Source organism: Panicum virgatum, chromosome 9K (assembly GCF_016808335.1).
Source record: "Panicum virgatum strain AP13 chromosome 9K, P.virgatum_v5, whole genome shotgun sequence".
In the NCBI taxonomy this organism is placed as follows: Eukaryota; Viridiplantae; Streptophyta; class Magnoliopsida; order Poales; family Poaceae; genus Panicum; species Panicum virgatum.
This window is the reverse complement of record NC_053144.1, coordinates 21,080,198-21,098,062: the sequence shown is the minus strand read 5'-3', so window position 1 is coordinate 21,098,062 and position 17,865 is coordinate 21,080,198. Positions and strand designations below refer to the sequence as shown.

Genomic DNA, 17,865 nt, shown 5'->3' with positions numbered 1-17,865 from the left:
GCTAAGATCCTGGCGCGCACGTTTCTCGAAAAAGAAATCTCGCATGCATAGAGTATTAAATGAAGCCTATTTGCAAAACCTTTTCAGGAATGGATGTAACTTTTTGCGACAAATCTAATGACGGTAATTAATCGATGATTGGCTACAGTGATACTACAGTAACCATCATCTAATCACGCGGTCAAAAGCCTCATTATATTCTTTAGGGTTTCTGGTGCAGGAGTTCTGGAGTTGGTTTTACAAACTGACTTTGTTTGACATCGTAATTAGCAGTCAAAGTTACTACATTTTCTAGTCTAGTTGAAACCAAACAAGGCCATGGCCCCTTCGGTCCCTTGGCGTCGCACATGGCCAGGTCGCGCACGCGCCGGCCTTGACCGAGGCACGGCGGCGCTGACCCGGCCAGGAACGCCCGGCGGCGAACCTCCTCGGCCAAGCCAAGGGCACCGCGGGGCTCAGCGCGACATGGCGAACAAACGGGTGGCGCTAGAGCTCAAAGATAGAGGCGAGGCGGCGGTTAACGGCGATGGCGGCGGCTAGGGCTTGACCGACGGCAGCAAAGCGGCCAGCAGGCGCGAGGAGTGCAGATCCAGGGCAACAAGCGGCACGGGTAGCATCATGGGAGCCTAGGATACGCGGCGCGCTCCCTAATTTGGACAGCGCGAGATGGGAACCAGCAAAACCCGACGACGGCCATGGCGGCGGCGCCATGCGCGGCGGTGCAAGCGTCCCGGCGATGGCACGCGCACAGCAAGCCAACAAACGGCACTACAAGCACCTACACAACCTAGGAGAGCTAGCCATGCGGTCGTATTGGGAGAAAATCAACCGGAGCATAGGCTCACCGTGAACTACCTTGCCGGCGGCGAGCGAAATAGGGCAGGGTACTTGGCGGCGATTCAGGGCACGAGGGCTTGAACAGATGGGTTGGGAATGGAGGTGGGTGTGCACGGAGCTGTAGGCTGGAGGAATCAGTCGGAGCTTGCTCGGGGACGACGAATTTCTCCGACGGTGGCGAATTTCTCCGACACCTTGGCTCGGTGGCGAAGCAGCACGACGGGCCCGTGCGCCCGCGCCAGGGACTGGAGCGCGCGGTGCGGCAGCGCGCCGAGGAGGTGGAGGTGGCCGACCAGCGGGAGGGCCAGCGGCGACGCAGTTCAACTACGGCACGGCGTCAGCGATGGCGCCGGCCACTGGCGCCTCGTGGCCAGCCGCATGGTGGACGCGTGTGCCGGCCGGCGGCGTTGGGGTTTGTCGTTCAATTCGTGACGCTGAATCGCTGATCGTCGAGTTCCTCACAAGCAAGCGGCTGTCCACGGGGATTTCGCCATCGGAACGCTCGACGATGTCGGTCCGTGTGTCCTCCTGGACCGTCAGGATGGGAGGGAGGCGGGGCAGCGGCGGAGGCGCACGCCCGAGGCCAATGCCGGCGCCGGCGCCGGCGCCAAACAGGTACCCGTCCCAAGACGCGCGGGGCTCGTCCCACGAGAAGCCAGCATGGTGTCGCACGAGCGCCGGCCACCGGCAAGCTTGGAGCCGGCTTCCCCGCGGAGGCGCCGCCGCCGACGGAACGACGGCTCGGATGCCTCCTTCTTGAGCTTCAGCTTCCGCCGCCATGACCACAGGGATGTCCTCGTCGTCTAAGAAATCGTCAGGGATGCACGGCGCCTGCGGCGGAGGCTGGACGTCGGCGGCGAGCGTAGCCGCTGCGGTCATGGTCGTCCTGGTGGAACAGCACCCACAGCGCACGTCGCACGAGCGCGGCTGCGGCTCGTCCCCCAATTGCCCAAACCCTAGCTGGAAAAGGAAGCAAACCAGCATCTCGTTTGTTATGTTGCTGATGTTCTTAATTGTGTGCTAGATCGAGAGCTTGTTCATAATTTGGGCATCATAATTTATTTTGCATGAACATAGCATAGTAATTTCCTTCATGTAGAAGTAATGCACTGTATGTTTCCCTAAAGGAATAGAAACATTTACTTCAATAAATTGAAGATCAAGGGGTTCGGACAAGGAAAAGCAATTGATTCGGCAGAGCCTTAGATGATATGCTGGACATGAACAGCATAGTTGTCTGACTGGGGTTCCTAGTTTGCATTTACCTAGAGCCAAGTTTTGACTGGTTTCTTGATTGGTGGTCGACCATTTTAGATGAAGTTTAACAGCAACCCCGTTTTGTTGACGTGTGGTGTTTCAGCCGATGTATCATCTGAACCTGTTATTTGGCTGGTTCGTACCATAAGCCTCCAGGCTTCAGCGTTAGCAACATTGCATGATTGGAGTTTGCATTCCCGTTGGGCTATTAGAATGCCATTGATGTATGTAGCAGATCCTCTATTGGAATACCTTGAAGATTTTGGCATCTCAGTATTTAGCTCCTGTCATTGCGTACCGCTTTGCGGATTTTGTTGTGTGACTGTTGTCTGATGCGCATTTGGTGCTCTGCGGGGACACCTTTGAAGTGCACTTAAGGCATGGGATCTTCATGTACGAAATGTGAGGCTAACTGTGTTGTTTTAAGGAAGTTGATTATCTGCTGCATAGGAGTTAACCGCATGTTACCGCAGTCACTTTTATGCTTGTGCTTCTGATCTGCTCTGATAAATCCTCAGCTACATGCCTACAATCATCCATTAATGTTTTGATAAGCCCTCTTGCAAGAAAACCACATCACTGCTCAAACTGATTGACTACTAATCCCGGTTGGTGTGTGAGCAGGGTGAAGACATGAATTCCGATCTGATATGATAATATTCGATCTGATATGATAATATTCGATGTCTAAATATTCCGATCTGACATGAAGTCATGTTTTTTTTTGCAAGTCCAAAAACAGTAACCATGCTTCATTTATCCGGCCAAAACCATGCTTCATTGATCATCTTACTCTTTCTTTACTATATATGTTGACTGCAATTTTCTTTGGAATAATGTAGGATGGGTGATTTCTTTATCGATCTCAACGATGCAGCACAGGGTGTTGGTGTTGGAGAAGTTTCTGAATCTTCCATGAGCGGTTCTGCTTCCCAGGTGGGGGCAACAAGGAACAAACGGACCAACTTCTTAGCGTATGAAGACAACATGCTCCGCAAAAATCGTGGCTGGAAATTAGCTGCGATCCTGTTGTAAACACCGGCCAGAGGAAGGAAGCCTTTTGGATCCGTGTGCTCAACAGATACAATTCCAAATGCGGCAGCTATCCGACAAGGACCCAAAAATCCATTATGAGTCGTTGGGATCACATCAAGGCTGAAGTAAGCAAGTTCTCTAGATACATGGCTGAGATGATCCGTTCTAATCCTAGTGGCATGTCGGATGCAGATAAGTCAGTGGCTGCTACTGCTGATTTTGCTAGTATGGAGAAGCACAATTTCACGCTCATGCACTGCTGGCAAATCCTGAAGGATGAGCCCAAATGGATGGAGCTCAAAAGGAAAATGGACACCCCTCAAAATAGTGGTTCCAGGGAAAATGTCCCCCCCCCCAATGTGCAGCGAGACATTTTCGATCTTCATCCCGAAAAGTCCTCATCAACCAGCCCATCAAGAAAACGTCCCATGGGGAGGGACACATCAAAAGAGGCTAAGAAGAAAGCTGCTTCAGCGTCCTCTGAGTACATGTCCAAGATGCATGACCTATCTGTTCAGAAGATTGAGTTGTTCAAGGAAACAGAGGGTGAGCGCAAGGCCCGGCTAGATGAAATTGTTACTATAGAGAAAGTGAAGGTATTGGAAGCTCGCGAGCACCGCAAGATGATGCTGGACATAGAGAGGGAAAGGTTGGCTCTGGATAAGCAACGGCTTCAAAACGAGGCTGAAAAGAAAGAGAAGGAAGAGGACGAGCGCATTTTAGCCATTAACCTTGATCAGTGTCTACCCATGCAACGAATGTACTATCAAGTGCTACAAGAAGATATAATTCAGAAGTTGATGTCTCGACGTCGTGGACCAACTCAGTGAGGAAGTTGGTGGTAAATCATGTCAGTGAGGTCTATGTAATCTGGGATTATATATCTGCTGTAATATGGGATTATATATCTGCTGTAATGTGAGATTATATATCTGCTGTAATCTGGGATTATATATCTGTTGTAATATGGGATTATATATCTGCTGTAATGTGGGATTATATATCTACTGTAATATGGGATTATATATCTGCTGTAATGTTATCTGGGATTATGGTCTATGTAATCTAACCGTCTATATGCTACTGCTTATGCATGAAAAGTTCTGTACTCCACGAGTTACAGAAGCTTTCAGTACAAATATAATGTTTCCTGCATCATGCTTGTTTCAGTTGATTGCTTTGTGCTTATCTCAATGACTTGTGACTTATATTTGAGAACACAGTTTCATTGTACCGCAGAATTCTGCTAGCTGACCAATTAAGTTGAAGCTGCTGCTTATTTTCTCTGAATTCTGCTAGCTGAAGCTGACCAATTCTGCCATCACTTATGAGCTTTTAGTCTTTCAAAGGAGAGCTTAGAATCAGGCCTTGTAAGATGATGCAGTGGGATAGAAACCTTCCCAATTAGTTCTGGTTTCTTAGATGCCTGATCAACCATTACGGTAAGGATGAGTTCTCCGGTAGGTTCACACTGCAAACTAGCTCCAGTCTTCCCTGTAACTGTTGAAATTCCCTGTAAGGATTCTTGGTGAACCATACATACACATTTTATGAAATTCCCTGTAACTGTTCAAGTCCACGACTAATATATAGTAGAAACATCATGGCAGAAGAATTGGCTGCTTCAGATTTTAAGAAATTATCATATCAACTATCAATCCAGAAACAACTGGTTATAGTAGTTACAAGTATAACACACATCATTTTGAATTGTACCATCAGATCAGGCCTGAAGGATTACAACTGTTCCATATTTCTTGATCATTTCAGCAAAGTTCAGTCCACTTCTCTAGATCATTTCATTTCGTCCAATCATAAACATTACAAAAGAAAAAAAAGGGAAAACTACAGTTTCTGAAGCATTACAACTGAAGCAAAAAAAAACTAGATTGAACCATATCGCATCCAGTTGTGCTCTATGAGATCCTTCTTGTCGGTACCTCTGAACTAGAGTACCCCCTCTTGCTGTATCAAAACTCGTGTAGTTATATGTAACTACGCCCAAAGGAGTTGAGCAGCCGGACCCCTGGGGTCCGGCTCCATCTCACTGGACCAACGGTCCCGGACCCGCATCCCGCTAGGGGACGGGTCCGGAGTCACCACGTGTCCCGGAGAAGGAGGCACTCAGCCAAAACAGCCGGGGGCCCCAGACCTCCCACGGGGTCCCGGACCCCCATATGCAATCCGGACCCCTCAGCAGGGAGGGAACAGACAACCCGCCTAGGGGGGGTCCAGAGCCGCCACGTGTCCGCAGGCGCAGGTACGCGCACGGCTGCCAAGCTTCCTCGGGAAGACTTGCCCACCTAGCACATTCAATGCGGGAGACGATAAGTGCGTTTTACCGCAGCAGAGCCCGAGGAGACTTTTGCCAGGCTGTACTGTTGGTCGCGCGTTACCAAGGTGCACAGTACAGCCGCTGGTGCCACCTTCGCCACGCGCGTCAGTTTGCTACGCCAGTTAGACACGACAACTCGGCGACGGAGTATCATAACGGCTACGCAGTAGACCCAACAGTCTACGCCGCAACCTACACTGCCTCAACGGGCGCCTCGCCGATGGGACAGGAGGAGACCTCCTCGGTCAAAGAGTCTACAGGACGGTGAAGCATATCCGGCAAGAGATCCTCCATCACTGTAGCACCATTAGTGTCTATTTAGTATAGTATACATCCTTGTTGGACCCACCTGTCGGGGTCCAACACCTGTGTACGCGTCCTTTTTGCTCTATAAAAGGGAGACGCCCGTTAGAGAAGGACTCAGGTCCAGCAGGGGACTTGGAGGCAGAGGATAGACTCATCCACAGACCCAAGAACAATACAACTCTCAGTGGACGTAGGGTATTACGCTCCGGCGGCCCGAACCACTCTAAATCCCGAGTGTTCTTGTGTTCTTGCTCCATGAGTAGATCTGAAGAATTGCTTGCTCCTCCCTGGGTATCCACCCTCTGGGGTTAGGCGGGTGCGCTACGCCACCCGGCTGTGGCCCTCCTTTCTAGAGCCGCGACATCTGGCGCCGTCCATGGGGACCGCGCAAGCGTAGGTCAGATCTCCGCTCACTTCCTCGTCTCCGGGGTTGAGTTCATCCTCTGCAACAACGACGAAGAAGATGAAGAGGGGCACGGCACCACCTGTGTCGCATGCCCCGATACCGAAGCGACAGTATCCTCGGCGCGGTGGCTCACGGCAGCGGCGCCTGCTGTGCGTCGCCACTACGACACCTCAGAGCCGGCACGGTGGTGCGCGGGGGCGACTCCTGCTTCCCGTCACCCTGCGACACCTTAGCGTCGGCTCAAGGTTTTCTCTCAAGCAACCACCGGGAGCCCCCTGCAGCGGCATGGCGTCGGCTCGAGGTTTCCTCTCAAGATGGAGCCTGGAGCTGGAAGGATCTCTGTCGCCTTCTCCCTCGCCTGGCTCAGGCCACCCTTGGAGCTGCTGCAGACAGGCGTCAGCCTCCATCGCAAGGCGCGGGGGCCCTGTGCCAGCACCAAGGCGAAGCTGGCGAATTACCGCCCTTCTCCACGCTCCGTGCTCGTCCAAACGAGCACCCAACCTTCCGCTGCGCCAGGATGTCAAGCTGGTTTCAGCACATCAAGGGCAGCCACCGGGCTGGCTTCCGCCGGCAGCGGCAGGGCCACTCTCATTCAAAGCCAAAAAAGTTGTTCTCATGCAAACTAAGCATGAAACAGTTCTTGTGCAAAGGAGGGCCCTGCAAGCTCCCGAGGTGATGCTGGATGATGCTGTACGTGCACGTCTAGGGCGCCTCCGCCCCCAACAACTGAGGAGTCTCTGAGGTGGCGGTTCCGCTCCAGCCGGGGACATGCATGCCTTACGATGCGGCGGCTGTAGGTTACCACTAGATAGGATTGAGATAGTTTGTCCTTTGTAATGATATGGTGCCTACGTGTGGTCCAGAGCGGTAAAGGTCCGCCCTTGTAAACCCGACCTCTGGCTTCATCGCACAAACAGGCGACACCAGCAAGTGGTCTGAAGCGGTAGAGGTCCGCCCTCGTAATCCCGACCTCTGATGTACACCACAAATCAAGTAAAGAAGGAGATTTGCTTTCTCAGTCCTATCTTTACAATGACCTAATAGCACTTGTCCGTCCAACTTGCATGTTTCTTTCTCCTGCGCGGAATTTTTCTTTTGTTGCTAACAATTCAAGTTGAGTTGCTGGCTTGTGGTCAGGTTAGGACACCCCTTCTAGCTGAAAGGCGGTTCGGACCCCTAGGGACCTGCTCAGTAGAAGTGGTGCCCGTATCCAGGGGTAGAGAAGTTCTGCGTAGCTTAGCCTGATAATGTACCCTAAGCATACGTACTTCGCTGCCCTCTACGAGTCCCCTAGTATCCGAGTCTGCTGTCCTTAGAGGTCCCGGGCTCCTTTCTAGTATAAGGCTTGGTTTCCTACACCTTGCTACAGGGCCCGGCGACGTAATTCATGGGATCGTCAGCAACACCCCCAAGTCCACTCCGGTGGCCCGCTCTGGCGGAGACCGCTCGCCACGGTCGCTCTAAGTCCACTCCGGTGGCCCGCTCCGGCGAAGACCGCTCGCCACGGTCGCCTGGAGCCAAGTCCGGGGAAGTAGTGCTTGCTCCCTGGGCGGTTCAAGGAGCGTGCAGCCGCTTAAGCCCGGTTCCGTACCGTAAGCCTGCACCTTCGCCGCCCTGCGGAGAGCGCTCTAGTACTTGAACCTGGCAACAAGTGCTACGGCCTTGAAGGGGTCCGGAGCACCCGCTCTCGACATGAGCACGCCAACGCAATCAGTATTGCGTCACAATAATGGCCCCACCTGCGGGTTCGTACCTCTCCCAAGGTGGGCCCAGGGGCCACTATCGGTACCTCTGGACTAGGGTACCCCCTCTTGCTGTATCAAGACTCGTGTAGTTATCTGTAACTACACCCAAAGGAGCTGAGCAGCCGGACCCCTGGGGTCCGGCTCCATCTCACTGGACCAACGGTCCCGGACCCGCATCCCGCTCGGGGACGGGTCCGGAGTCACCACGTGTCCTGGAGAAAGGGGCACTCAGCCAAAACAGCCGGGGGGCCCCGGACCTCCCACAGGGTCCCGGACCCCCATATGCTATCCGGACCCCTCAGCAGGGAGGGAACAGACAACCCGCCTAGGAGGGTCTGGAGCCGCCACGTGTCCGCAGGCGTAGGTACGCGCGCGGCTGCCAAGCTTCCTCGGGAAGACTTGCCCACCTAGCGCATTCAATGCGGGAGACGATAAGTGCGCTTTACCGCAGCAGAGCCCGAGGAGATTTTTGCCAGGCTGTACTGTTGGTCGCGCGTTACCAAGGTGCACAGTACAGCCGCTGGCGCCACCTTCGCCACGCGCGTCAGTCTGCTACGCCAGTTAGACACGACAACTCGGCGACGGAGTATCATAACGGCTACGCAGTAGACCCAACAGTCTACGCCGCAACCTACACTGCCTCAACGGGCGCCTCGCCGATGGGACAGGAGGAGACCCCCTCGGTCAAAGAGTCTACAGGACGGTGAAGCATATCCGGCAAGAGATTCTCCATCACTGTAGCACCATTAGTGTCTATTTAGTATAGTATACATCCTTGTTGGGCCCACCTGTCGGGGTCCAACACCTGTGTACGCGTCCTCCTTGCTCTATAAAAGGGAGACGCCCGTTAGAGAAGGACTCAGGTCCAGCAGGGGACTTGGAGGCAGAGGATAGACTCATCCACAGACCCAAGAATAATACAACTCTCAGTGGACGTAGGATATTACGCTCCGGCGGCCCGAACCACTCTAAATCCCAAGTGTTCTTGTGTTCTTGCTCCATGAGTAGATTTGAAGAATTGCTTGCTCCTCCCTGGGTATCCACCCTCTGGGGTTAGGCGGGTGCGCTACGCCACCCGGCTGTGGCCCTCCTTTCTAGAGCCGCGACACTTCTGAAGTTGGATATGGCGAGCTTGGTCACGCAACTTGTGATGTGCTGCTACAAATGCTTCCTGATCCGCTACATTTCCACCTAAAGGATTGACTTGTCTGCCAATGTTGTCTAAGTTGGTATTGATGGCCTCAGTCTTCTCATCCTCGACAATCATGTTATGCATGATAATACAAGCGGTCATAATATCAAAAAGCTGCTCCATATCCCATCCATAAGCCGGCCCACGGATTACTGCCCACCTAGCTTGAAGAACTCCAAAAGCTCTCTCAATATCCTTGCACGCACCCTCTTGCACAGCAGCAAAACGTTGTGTCTTCCTCTCCATAGGATGGCAATTGGCAAACACTCTTGACAAATGCTGGCCAATCAGGGTATATACCATCTGCAAGGTAGTACCCCATGTCATATGTCCGTCCGTTGATGGTGAAGTGAACAAGAGGTAACTCTCCTCGGATATATGCTGAGATAATAGGCGACCTCTGCAGAACATTGATATCATTGCAGCTGCCTGGAAGGCCAAAGTAGGCATGCCATATCCAAAGGTCATGAGATGCTACAGCCTCCAAGATCATGGATGGGTGCTTCCCGCGTCCAGTGAACATGCCCTTCCAAGCAGTAGGGCAGTTCCGCCATTCACAGTGCATACAATCTATGCTACCAAGCATACCTGGGAAACCTCGTCTCTCACCCTCTTGCAGTAGACGAGCCACATCGATAGGTGTTGGAGAACACAGGTATTCCTCCCCAAAGGCAGCTATAACAGCACTATAGAAATGGTTAGGAGCCTCATGAGCAGTTGACGTGCCAATTTGCACATACTCATCAACGGCGTCTAACGGCAAGCCATACGCCAGTATGCGCATTGCGGCCACCACCTTCTGCAAAGCACTCAATCCTAAAAGCCTAGTACAATCCTCGTGTTGCTGGAAGTAGCTGTCCACAGACTGAACTGCATTAAGGATGCGAATGAAGACGTGACGCTTCATACGGAACCTGCAAGATAGAAAATATAAGCAACATGCACATATTGAGAGAAAAGACAATGATTTGACATGCCATGTTCTATACCTTTCACGAAACTTTTCAGGGGTGTAAATAGGATTGGTAGCAAAGTATTGGCGTATGATCCTTGCCTCTCCATCAGCACGTTCTCTGGGGACAAATCGTCTCACATGTATTGAGCCGTGGTAGGAGCTCTCTGCATCCATGGCTGACACCAGAGTTTGTATGTCGTCGTTATCATCGAGAAACTCATAATTCGGGTTATCCTCAACAATCAAGTAACGGACAAGGGTACAATCTTCGTCCTCCATTGTTTGGTGCAGCCGCAAAGATGGACGAGGGAGATCCATGGTGCAGCCTGCGAGGAAGAAAGAACATGGGAGATCCATGGTTTAGAAATAAATGGCCTTGGTTAGTGAAGAAATAACAGGCCAATCTATGGATGGACTTGAACAGCATCATCTCTGTAGCTGCTACGAACTTGGTTAGTGAAAAGCAGTGGGTAACCAGATTTAACAGCAAATCTGTGCACTATCAACGCATTGTGATAGCATATATATACTATTTCCTACCGTTTGGTTTACGACTTTAGGCATTTAGCGCAATTCTGATCACAAGATATCTGAAAGAAATTATGTTGGCTAAGAATTTCTTAGATTGGGAGCATTTTAAATGAACTATAGCAGCTTTGGTGTTTATTCGCAGATCACAAGGCATGCTTAGGAACAATAGGACTATAACTCATGGCAGCTTTGGTGTTTATTCGCAGATCACAAGGTATTGTAGAGCCTTAACAGTACTCGTACAAATTTTGAGCATTGAATAATGAGGATTTGGATCTTTTTCATGGCAGATTTTCAACATGACAGAAATATATGCAGACATCATGGTGGAGCATCAGTAAGAATTTACAAACTTTCTTAGCTATAGCTCTCCTATGACTAAAATTCCATGCATACAAGTAGCATCAGCATCATCTCTGTAGCTACAAGTAGCATACGAGCAGCAGTGTGGCCACCGGCGACGAAGCAGCAGCAAGAAAATAGAAAACGCTGAGATTGGTAGACAACCTGGGTTGGTCCTTGGCGTGTGGCCACCGGCGACGAAGCAGCGAAAGGGCGCGGCCGCCGGCGTGGGGAGGAGTGAGGGTGCGGCCTCCGGCGAGGAAGAGGAGGGGGCGTGGCCACCGGCGTGGGGAAGGAGGGGCCGACCGGCTTCCGGCCCTCGGCGAGGCGGCGGCGACGGGCCGGCGCGTCGACGGCGGAGGCGGCTCGGCGGGGCACGCGCGACGGCGGAGACGAGCCGAGGACGTGGACGACGCGCAGGTGCAGGGTGAGGGCGCGGGCGCGGGCTGCGGCGACGACGGCGGCGGCGATGGCAGCGAGCACGGGGTAGAGCAGATACGGGACAGTTTAGCGGTGGCCGTTGCAATGGGGATTTGATTTAGAGGAGGGAAAATTTAGAGGGTACTGCAAATATCCCTTTGGAGGGTGAAATATACGGTACAGGCCACCGTTGCATATAGCCTAAATTGCTAAATAACCAGGCGTTGAACTGTCTTTGTCCACTCTGGCCACGCCACGTAGGCGAAAAATGCTTCCGTGGCAGCTCGTGGACCCAAATGAGACCACTTTATTAGATCTTGGACTAAAATGACCCACTTTTTAGTTAACGGACCTGGATGAGAACTCGGTAAAAATTAAAAGAACCCATAGTGAAATTATCTCTTTCTAGCCTGACAAATCTGAAAACATTAGATGTCTCACAGAATTAGTTCCATAGCAAATTGCTCTGATTTGAGATACCTGGTCTTTTATGGTGCACAATACGACTATATACTACTGTCTAAGAAGGACTCATATGTAAATATCGGACAGTTCAGATTTTACTATACTATTGAAATATTGATTAGTAGTACGAGGTAGTATATAGATAGTATAAGGGTAATATGAGAAAGAAAATTATTAATATCACCCCCTTTTTATTTTTAAAATTATTAATATCACCCCTTTTTATTTTTAATATTTTTCTTTCTCTTTCTTCAGGTTTTCCGGCAGTCGCCGCCGGCGCATCCCATCCGATACCCGACGATGCCCCGTCCGTCCCTCGCCGCCGAGGAGGCGGCGCATCTCACACCTGACGACGCAAGACCCCGGGAGGAGGGCAGGTACGGTCCCCCCTCACCCCCATCCCCCACGGCCCATGCTCGCCACCGGGGAGGCATCAGTGGCGGCAGATCTAGCCCCCGCCCTTCGTTCGCCGGCGCGGAGGAGGGATGGCAGGCGACTTGTCCCTTCGTTCGCCGGCGTTGGGGGCGAAGGGGCGGCGCCTCACAGTGATGGCTCCACCCGCCGGCCACCGGCGCTACTGTGGGCCGAGGGGTGCTCATGCCACCGGCTGCGACCGCCCGTCACCTCCCGCCGGCGGCCACCGCGGTAGGCACGCGGCCAGGGGCCAACGCCCGGACGGCCACTGGCGACAAGGGCAAGGAGCAGGGGGGCACCCCGCATCACATCCCAATTCGAGTATTGCTCCTCTTTCTCTCTGCTCTGGTTTTCTGTTAGGCCTTGCAATGTTTTTGCACAACTCGTACATTGAACATGAATTTGCCATTATCCATCTTGGTGAAAAGAATCTCTGTCCAGTCATTACTTCCTTGTGCATTCAGGTGTCAGGATCTTGTTGTTCAACTTTTAAATTATGTTGAGTTACTTGCTTATCTGAGCAGGTTTTAGTTTAGTTTGCTATCTCTTTTGAGTATACTAGTATAGTATGCCATTTACATGTTGCATGATCTACTCATGCAGGCTGATTGGCTAATAGTTTAGAATTTCATTTGTTTGGGATATCTTTAGGGAACTTTTCTTATATTGCTCTTGCTGGTTTTGCAGGCGATCAAAATTCCCGATGATTAGATGAACTGTGTCATTATAAAGATTGCTGGACTTGTACGAAATAAGGTAAACCTCCTTTTTCATCATTCAAGTTTAAGTATCTCCCTAGATATTATCCTTAATTAACTCTGTCACGAGGTGCTTCTCTTTGCGCTATGAAAATGTAAAGGCCATTTATATGTATAAAATGCTAATTTTGTTTGCTTGATACTGCTAATAACATATAAAGTTTGTAGTTGAAATAAACAGAAGCATGGAATTAAATCTGTCTTTCCACTTCTTCCAGCTTATAGGTCTAGATTTGTAGCCAGGACTCTCTTGCTCCTTGTTCCACGGATAGTCAACCAATATGACCGCTAGTTTGGGCCTAAAATTAGTAATATCCTTCTGCGCATTACCAATAGAAATAGTGGTTAACTTGTAGTGTAATATGGAGCAGAGATTTGTACAATGTTATTTGAACTTTGAAAGAAGGTACCTGGTGAATATGTTGGACAATCTATTTCCTGTCCAAAGCTCCATGAATTTCAGCACGAATAGCCCGCACAATGAGCTGTGAGAGCAGTTTATTTTTTAAAGTTAGGAAACAACAGTGTGACATCTGATTTGTTTGCCAAATTGAAAATGTGCAGCCTACCTGTCGACCTGCATTCTCTTGTTAATGCATTCGATGACACGCCACTCTAGTTCTTTCAACCTTAGTAAAGAACCAAAACCTGCTTTATTAACGTCATCCTTCTGATCTGGACTGAACCCGTTCATTATCTGGACTAGTAGTTACATGTTCCCCGCATTAGAAAAAAAAGGAGGAAATTCGTTATTTGACACCAGAAAATTATATGGTTCTTTATACAACACAGAAAAATTATCTGCATTTGGGCCTCTGGCAGCTGTACTTGATTCCTTTTGATTTGTTCAGCGCAAATTTTATCTCCTATTTTGATTACTACACATATGAGATAAGGACCAGTGCTTAAATTTTCTACTTGCCTTGACCTATGCAGGCTGCAGGAATAAAAAACTTTTTTTCCTTTTTTGCTGCACATGGATTCATATGGTGAAAAGAATACTCACACGGCCTCTTGATGTGTTCTTCTGTCCTGGCGTGGTGGCTCAAACCTAGTGGTCCTATTTGTAGTCTGCACATGTGGAGGCTGTAATTTTTTTGCCGTCAAACTGAGTCTACTCAAGAATTCATTCATATTGATCTTGTAATCCAATGTAAAAGCTCACTTACAGATGATGTACTTCTTTCTGATCTGTTTCATGCGCCTGTGTGTCTGCTGCTTGCATTGGCACGCCTGTTTCTTGCATCTTCAAGTAATAATGCTTTAATCTTGCAGCCTGTGTCTATTTTTCTTGAAGATTCATTGTATCCTCTCTCTTTATTTATACTTGTAAAAATCTGTGTATCTTGTCTCACGCGGAGAGGAGTTTGTGTCAGACACAACCACAAAGTCCTGTTGCTCGCATCCCCTACGTGTGGCCAAAAAAACTAACTTAGTGCTCTGTTTATACATGGACGCAAAGTGTTTGACAAGCTGTGCCTCAACACTGTATCGACAAGAGCAAGCTTAGGAGTGTTTTATATATATACCATTACAAAAAATGGTCCCGACGTCCATACCACTAAAAAGTTTGGTGACACCTTTATATCATCGCGTTTTTTCCGTTTTGACGTCCGTACCATCATGGATGGATTGGAGGGTAACAAATGCTAACAGATCTGCAAAAGGTCCATGATGCCCTTGGGTGCCCAAAAAATGATTTACCCTCCATGCCATTCTATTTTGCTTCCAACGTTTGAGTACATAACCAAAAAAATTTTTGTCCTCCATGGCATTCCACGCAAAAATGTAATATGCTTTGCAATACGATTTTTTTAATTCTTGCGCAAATAAATTATATTTGGACAACACAAATAAAAATATATTTTTTATCCATCATTTGGACAGCATCATCATGTTATGTCTTCATATCTAGTGTGATCTCTGCTAACAGTAAAACACCTGGTTTTTGTGAGTAAATGCACAAAACTGTCAATGTGAATATAAGTCCATATTTTTGTGAGTAAATATCAATCTCCGAATGCTCCAACCAAACTCTTTTCACAATTTGAATTTGATTACAAGCACATTTTTAATAACTGTATTTACAATGTTGATTCCAACACAGACTACTGCTAGTGCCCTATTACCGAACTGATCAGCTTCAGTAGTTCCAGAAGACTTGGTTTCTCCTGTGCTGCTTCCTGAGGTAGACGCCGAGCAGCTTGTAGTACGTCCACCGCCGCTTCTCGCCGGTGGCCTCCAGCAGCGCCTCGGAGCTGGCGTGGAAGCCGCCCTTGCCAAACGCCTCGAAGATGATGCCGTCCGTGGCCACGACGGCCTCGGCGTTGCCGTCGAACCGGTCGAACACGAACGTGAGGTTCCGCGCGAGCCGGCGCTCCAGGTACGCATCGACGAAGCAGCCGTGCATGACAAGGTCCGGCGCGACGCCGTCGCGGCGCATGTGGTCAACGAAGCAGGGGAGGGCGGGGCGGCGCCCCCAACGCGCGGCCCCCGCGCAGGCCCCCGCAGAGGCCGCGCAGGCCCCGCGGCAAGGCGAATCCGGAGGCCGTGCAGGCCCCCGCGCACGCGCCCCCCAATGTGCGGCCCACCGGCGGCGGCGGCGTGGGATGGGGGTGGGGGCGGCTTGGGATGTGGAGGTGGTGCGCGTGAGATGTGTGGATGTGGTGCCCGTGAGAAGAGTTGGGAGGATAGGATTTGATGCAAGGATAAAATGGTCATTTTACTAGATTGGGCCCACATGTCAGAGCCCTAGATCTGTTAACTTTTAATGGATGGTGAATGGAATGGTATAGACGTCAAAACGAAAAAACACGATGATATAGAGGTGTCACCAAACTTTTTAGTGGTATGGACGTCGGGGCCATCTTTTGTAATGGTATACATGTAAAACCCTCCAAGCTTAGTGCCACCTGAAAATACTATAGACGTTGCTCGCATCACGTACGTGGCAAAAAAAAATTAGTGCTCTGCTTATACAATAGATAATATATCGACGGCTTCACAAACTAATGTATCGAGCAGGTGTTAGCAATTCCAGTTTGTGCGACCGCTAAAGAAGTGCCATACGGGCCTCCCAGAAGCAGAGCATCAATATGTTATTAATAACAAGGAGTTATACTGGAATCACAGTAAAAAAAACTCATTACAAACTCGACGGCTTCACAAGCTAATGTATTCAGTTATACAAATATAATGACAAAAACAGCAATCTTGAGATGGCTACAGAACCAAAAGACCAATTCCATCTCACTACACTAGTATGTACAATTAACTTTAGGTGCTGATCCTCCCCATCCCACACTATTTCTTTGAAGAAAAATTCAGAACTTCCTTGCCGTTGCATACTTATATATGTTGTCGAACCAGTCCTGGAGCTTGCTCTCGATGAGTGAGTCGACCAAAGTTGTTGCACTTGCACCTGCAGAATGTCCTCTGAATCTCTCTTCCTCCTCTTCCCATTTTTCTTGACAGGGATCACTTGTCAATGCACAACAACTCAGCTACCGCACATGCTTGCCTGAAATCAAGAGGAAACAACATTAAAAAAAACAAAGTAATGATAAAATTACAACATTCAGAAAATGGAAGAAGCCTTGAATCTTCATTGTTCTAATTCTAATTATGAATACTAATGCTGCTGCCTAAATGGAGTTATCCCCTGCATGTATCCCTACTGATCTCAAGAACTGCACACATGGATCGCCTAGGGCCCTTAGTCATAATGAAACACACGCCACCAGTGCATTAGGAAATAGTAGCTGCCATAAATCCAATTGAAAATGAAGTTGATAATTCAAGCAAAGTAATCCGTAATCGCAGAATTGAAGTGAAGGGGAAGGGGAGGGAGGCAAGGGCCCCTGATCCGTCTCGCAACCACGCAAGTCCTGGCCCCAGCGCACCACCGCTCGCAGGTCCGCCTGCCGAGCACACCAACATGCCTGGGAAGTGGCCGCCTGACCAGTGCGCCCGTCTGATCCGGATGACCCTCCATCGAAGCCGGGCGGCAGCCGCGCCAAGGCCGGTCCGTCCACCTGCAAATTGGTCGCCCTTCCAGTGCGCTCGTGGAGGTGGTTCAGCGAGCGAGGCGGCGACGGCGAGGCCAGGCCCTTGGCAGGCGGTGATGAGGATCAGGCAACGGGGGAATGCACGAGGGGGGGGGGGGGGGGGGGCTCGATCGGTGAAGGAGCCCTCGTCCGGCGCCGACGAGGAAAGGCGGCGGTCTGGAAGGACTGCAGGAGGGAGCTGGGGGCTAAAATGAAAAAAAAACTAAAAATTCTAATCAATTTATATTAAACTACTAATGACAATTTTAACATTTTTAATAAACGATCAGATTTTTTTTCTATACTACATACTACCAAGTGGTAGTATTGTGCACGTAAAAAAGCTCTATCTCTATGGGGGAACGGTTTTTACGGGAAGATACCACCAGGAATTGGAACGATTCCTGGGCTTGAAAAACTGATCCTTGGGAGCAACAACTTTTCTCGTGAGATGCCACTTGAGATAATGAACTGCACTGCACTAAACTATTTGGACATTAGTGGCAACAACTTTAGTGGTGAGGTGCAAGGACTCTTTGGGAAGTTAACGAGTTTGACGAATCTGAAGCTTCACTCAAACAAGTACACCGATGGAATTGTGTCCTCTGGCATTCTTAGGCTGCCTAAGCTGACAATGCTTGATCTCAGCCTCAATTGGTTCACTGGGGAGCTCCCTACCGAGGTGTCAAGCATGACAAGCATCAAATACCTCGTGCTTGCACAGAATAACTTTTATGGGCAGATCCCCCCGGTGTATGGACAGCTTGTTCAACACTTCAACTCCAAGTATTGGATTTATCATACAATAATCTCTCCGGTGG

The 17,865-nt window shown here is 49.9% G+C and overlaps 2 protein-coding genes and 1 long non-coding RNA gene across 3 annotated transcripts; 2 read left to right on the top strand and 1 right to left on the bottom strand.

The window, feature by feature from the left end:
• Positions 1-3,275: 3,275 nt before the first annotated feature.
• On the top strand, positions 3,276-3,959 carry LOC120647816 (glutathione S-transferase T3-like). The gene has a single exon (XM_039924650.1). It carries the CDS (start codon positions 3,276-3,278, stop codon positions 3,957-3,959), a length of 684 nt encoding a protein of 227 aa, XP_039780584.1.
• A 4,839-nt stretch (positions 3,960-8,798) lies between these two features.
• On the bottom strand, positions 8,799-11,469 carry LOC120650711. Its single transcript, XM_039927936.1, has 3 exons — positions 11,107-11,469; positions 10,103-10,394; positions 8,799-10,027 (listed from the first exon to the last, which is right to left on the bottom strand). The coding sequence occupies exons 2-3, from the start codon at positions 10,384-10,386 to the stop codon at positions 9,301-9,303; spliced, it is 1,011 nt and encodes a 336-aa protein (XP_039783870.1). The 5' UTR covers positions 10,387-10,394; positions 11,107-11,469; the 3' UTR covers positions 8,799-9,300.
• Positions 11,470-12,116: 647 nt separating this feature from the next.
• Positions 12,117-14,272, top strand: LOC120650712. The gene is made up of 3 exons (XR_005665781.1): positions 12,117-12,561; positions 12,928-12,996; positions 13,935-14,272. It is a non-coding gene; the product is annotated as an uncharacterized LOC120650712 (long non-coding RNA).
• Positions 14,273-17,865: the final 3,593 nt, after the last annotated feature.

Coding starts and splice junctions, on each gene's coding strand:
- LOC120647816 (XM_039924650.1), top strand. CDS start 3,276: ATGGCTGAGATGATCCGTTCTAATCCTAGTGGCATGTCGGATGCAGAT.
- LOC120650711 (XM_039927936.1), bottom strand. CDS start 10,386: ATGGATCTCCCTCGTCCATCTTTGCGGCTGCACCAAACAATGGAGGAC. Junction 10,028..10,102: donor CCTGAAAAGTTTCGTGAAAG/GTATAGAACATG, acceptor TCTATCTTGCAG/GTTCCGTATGAAGCGTCACG.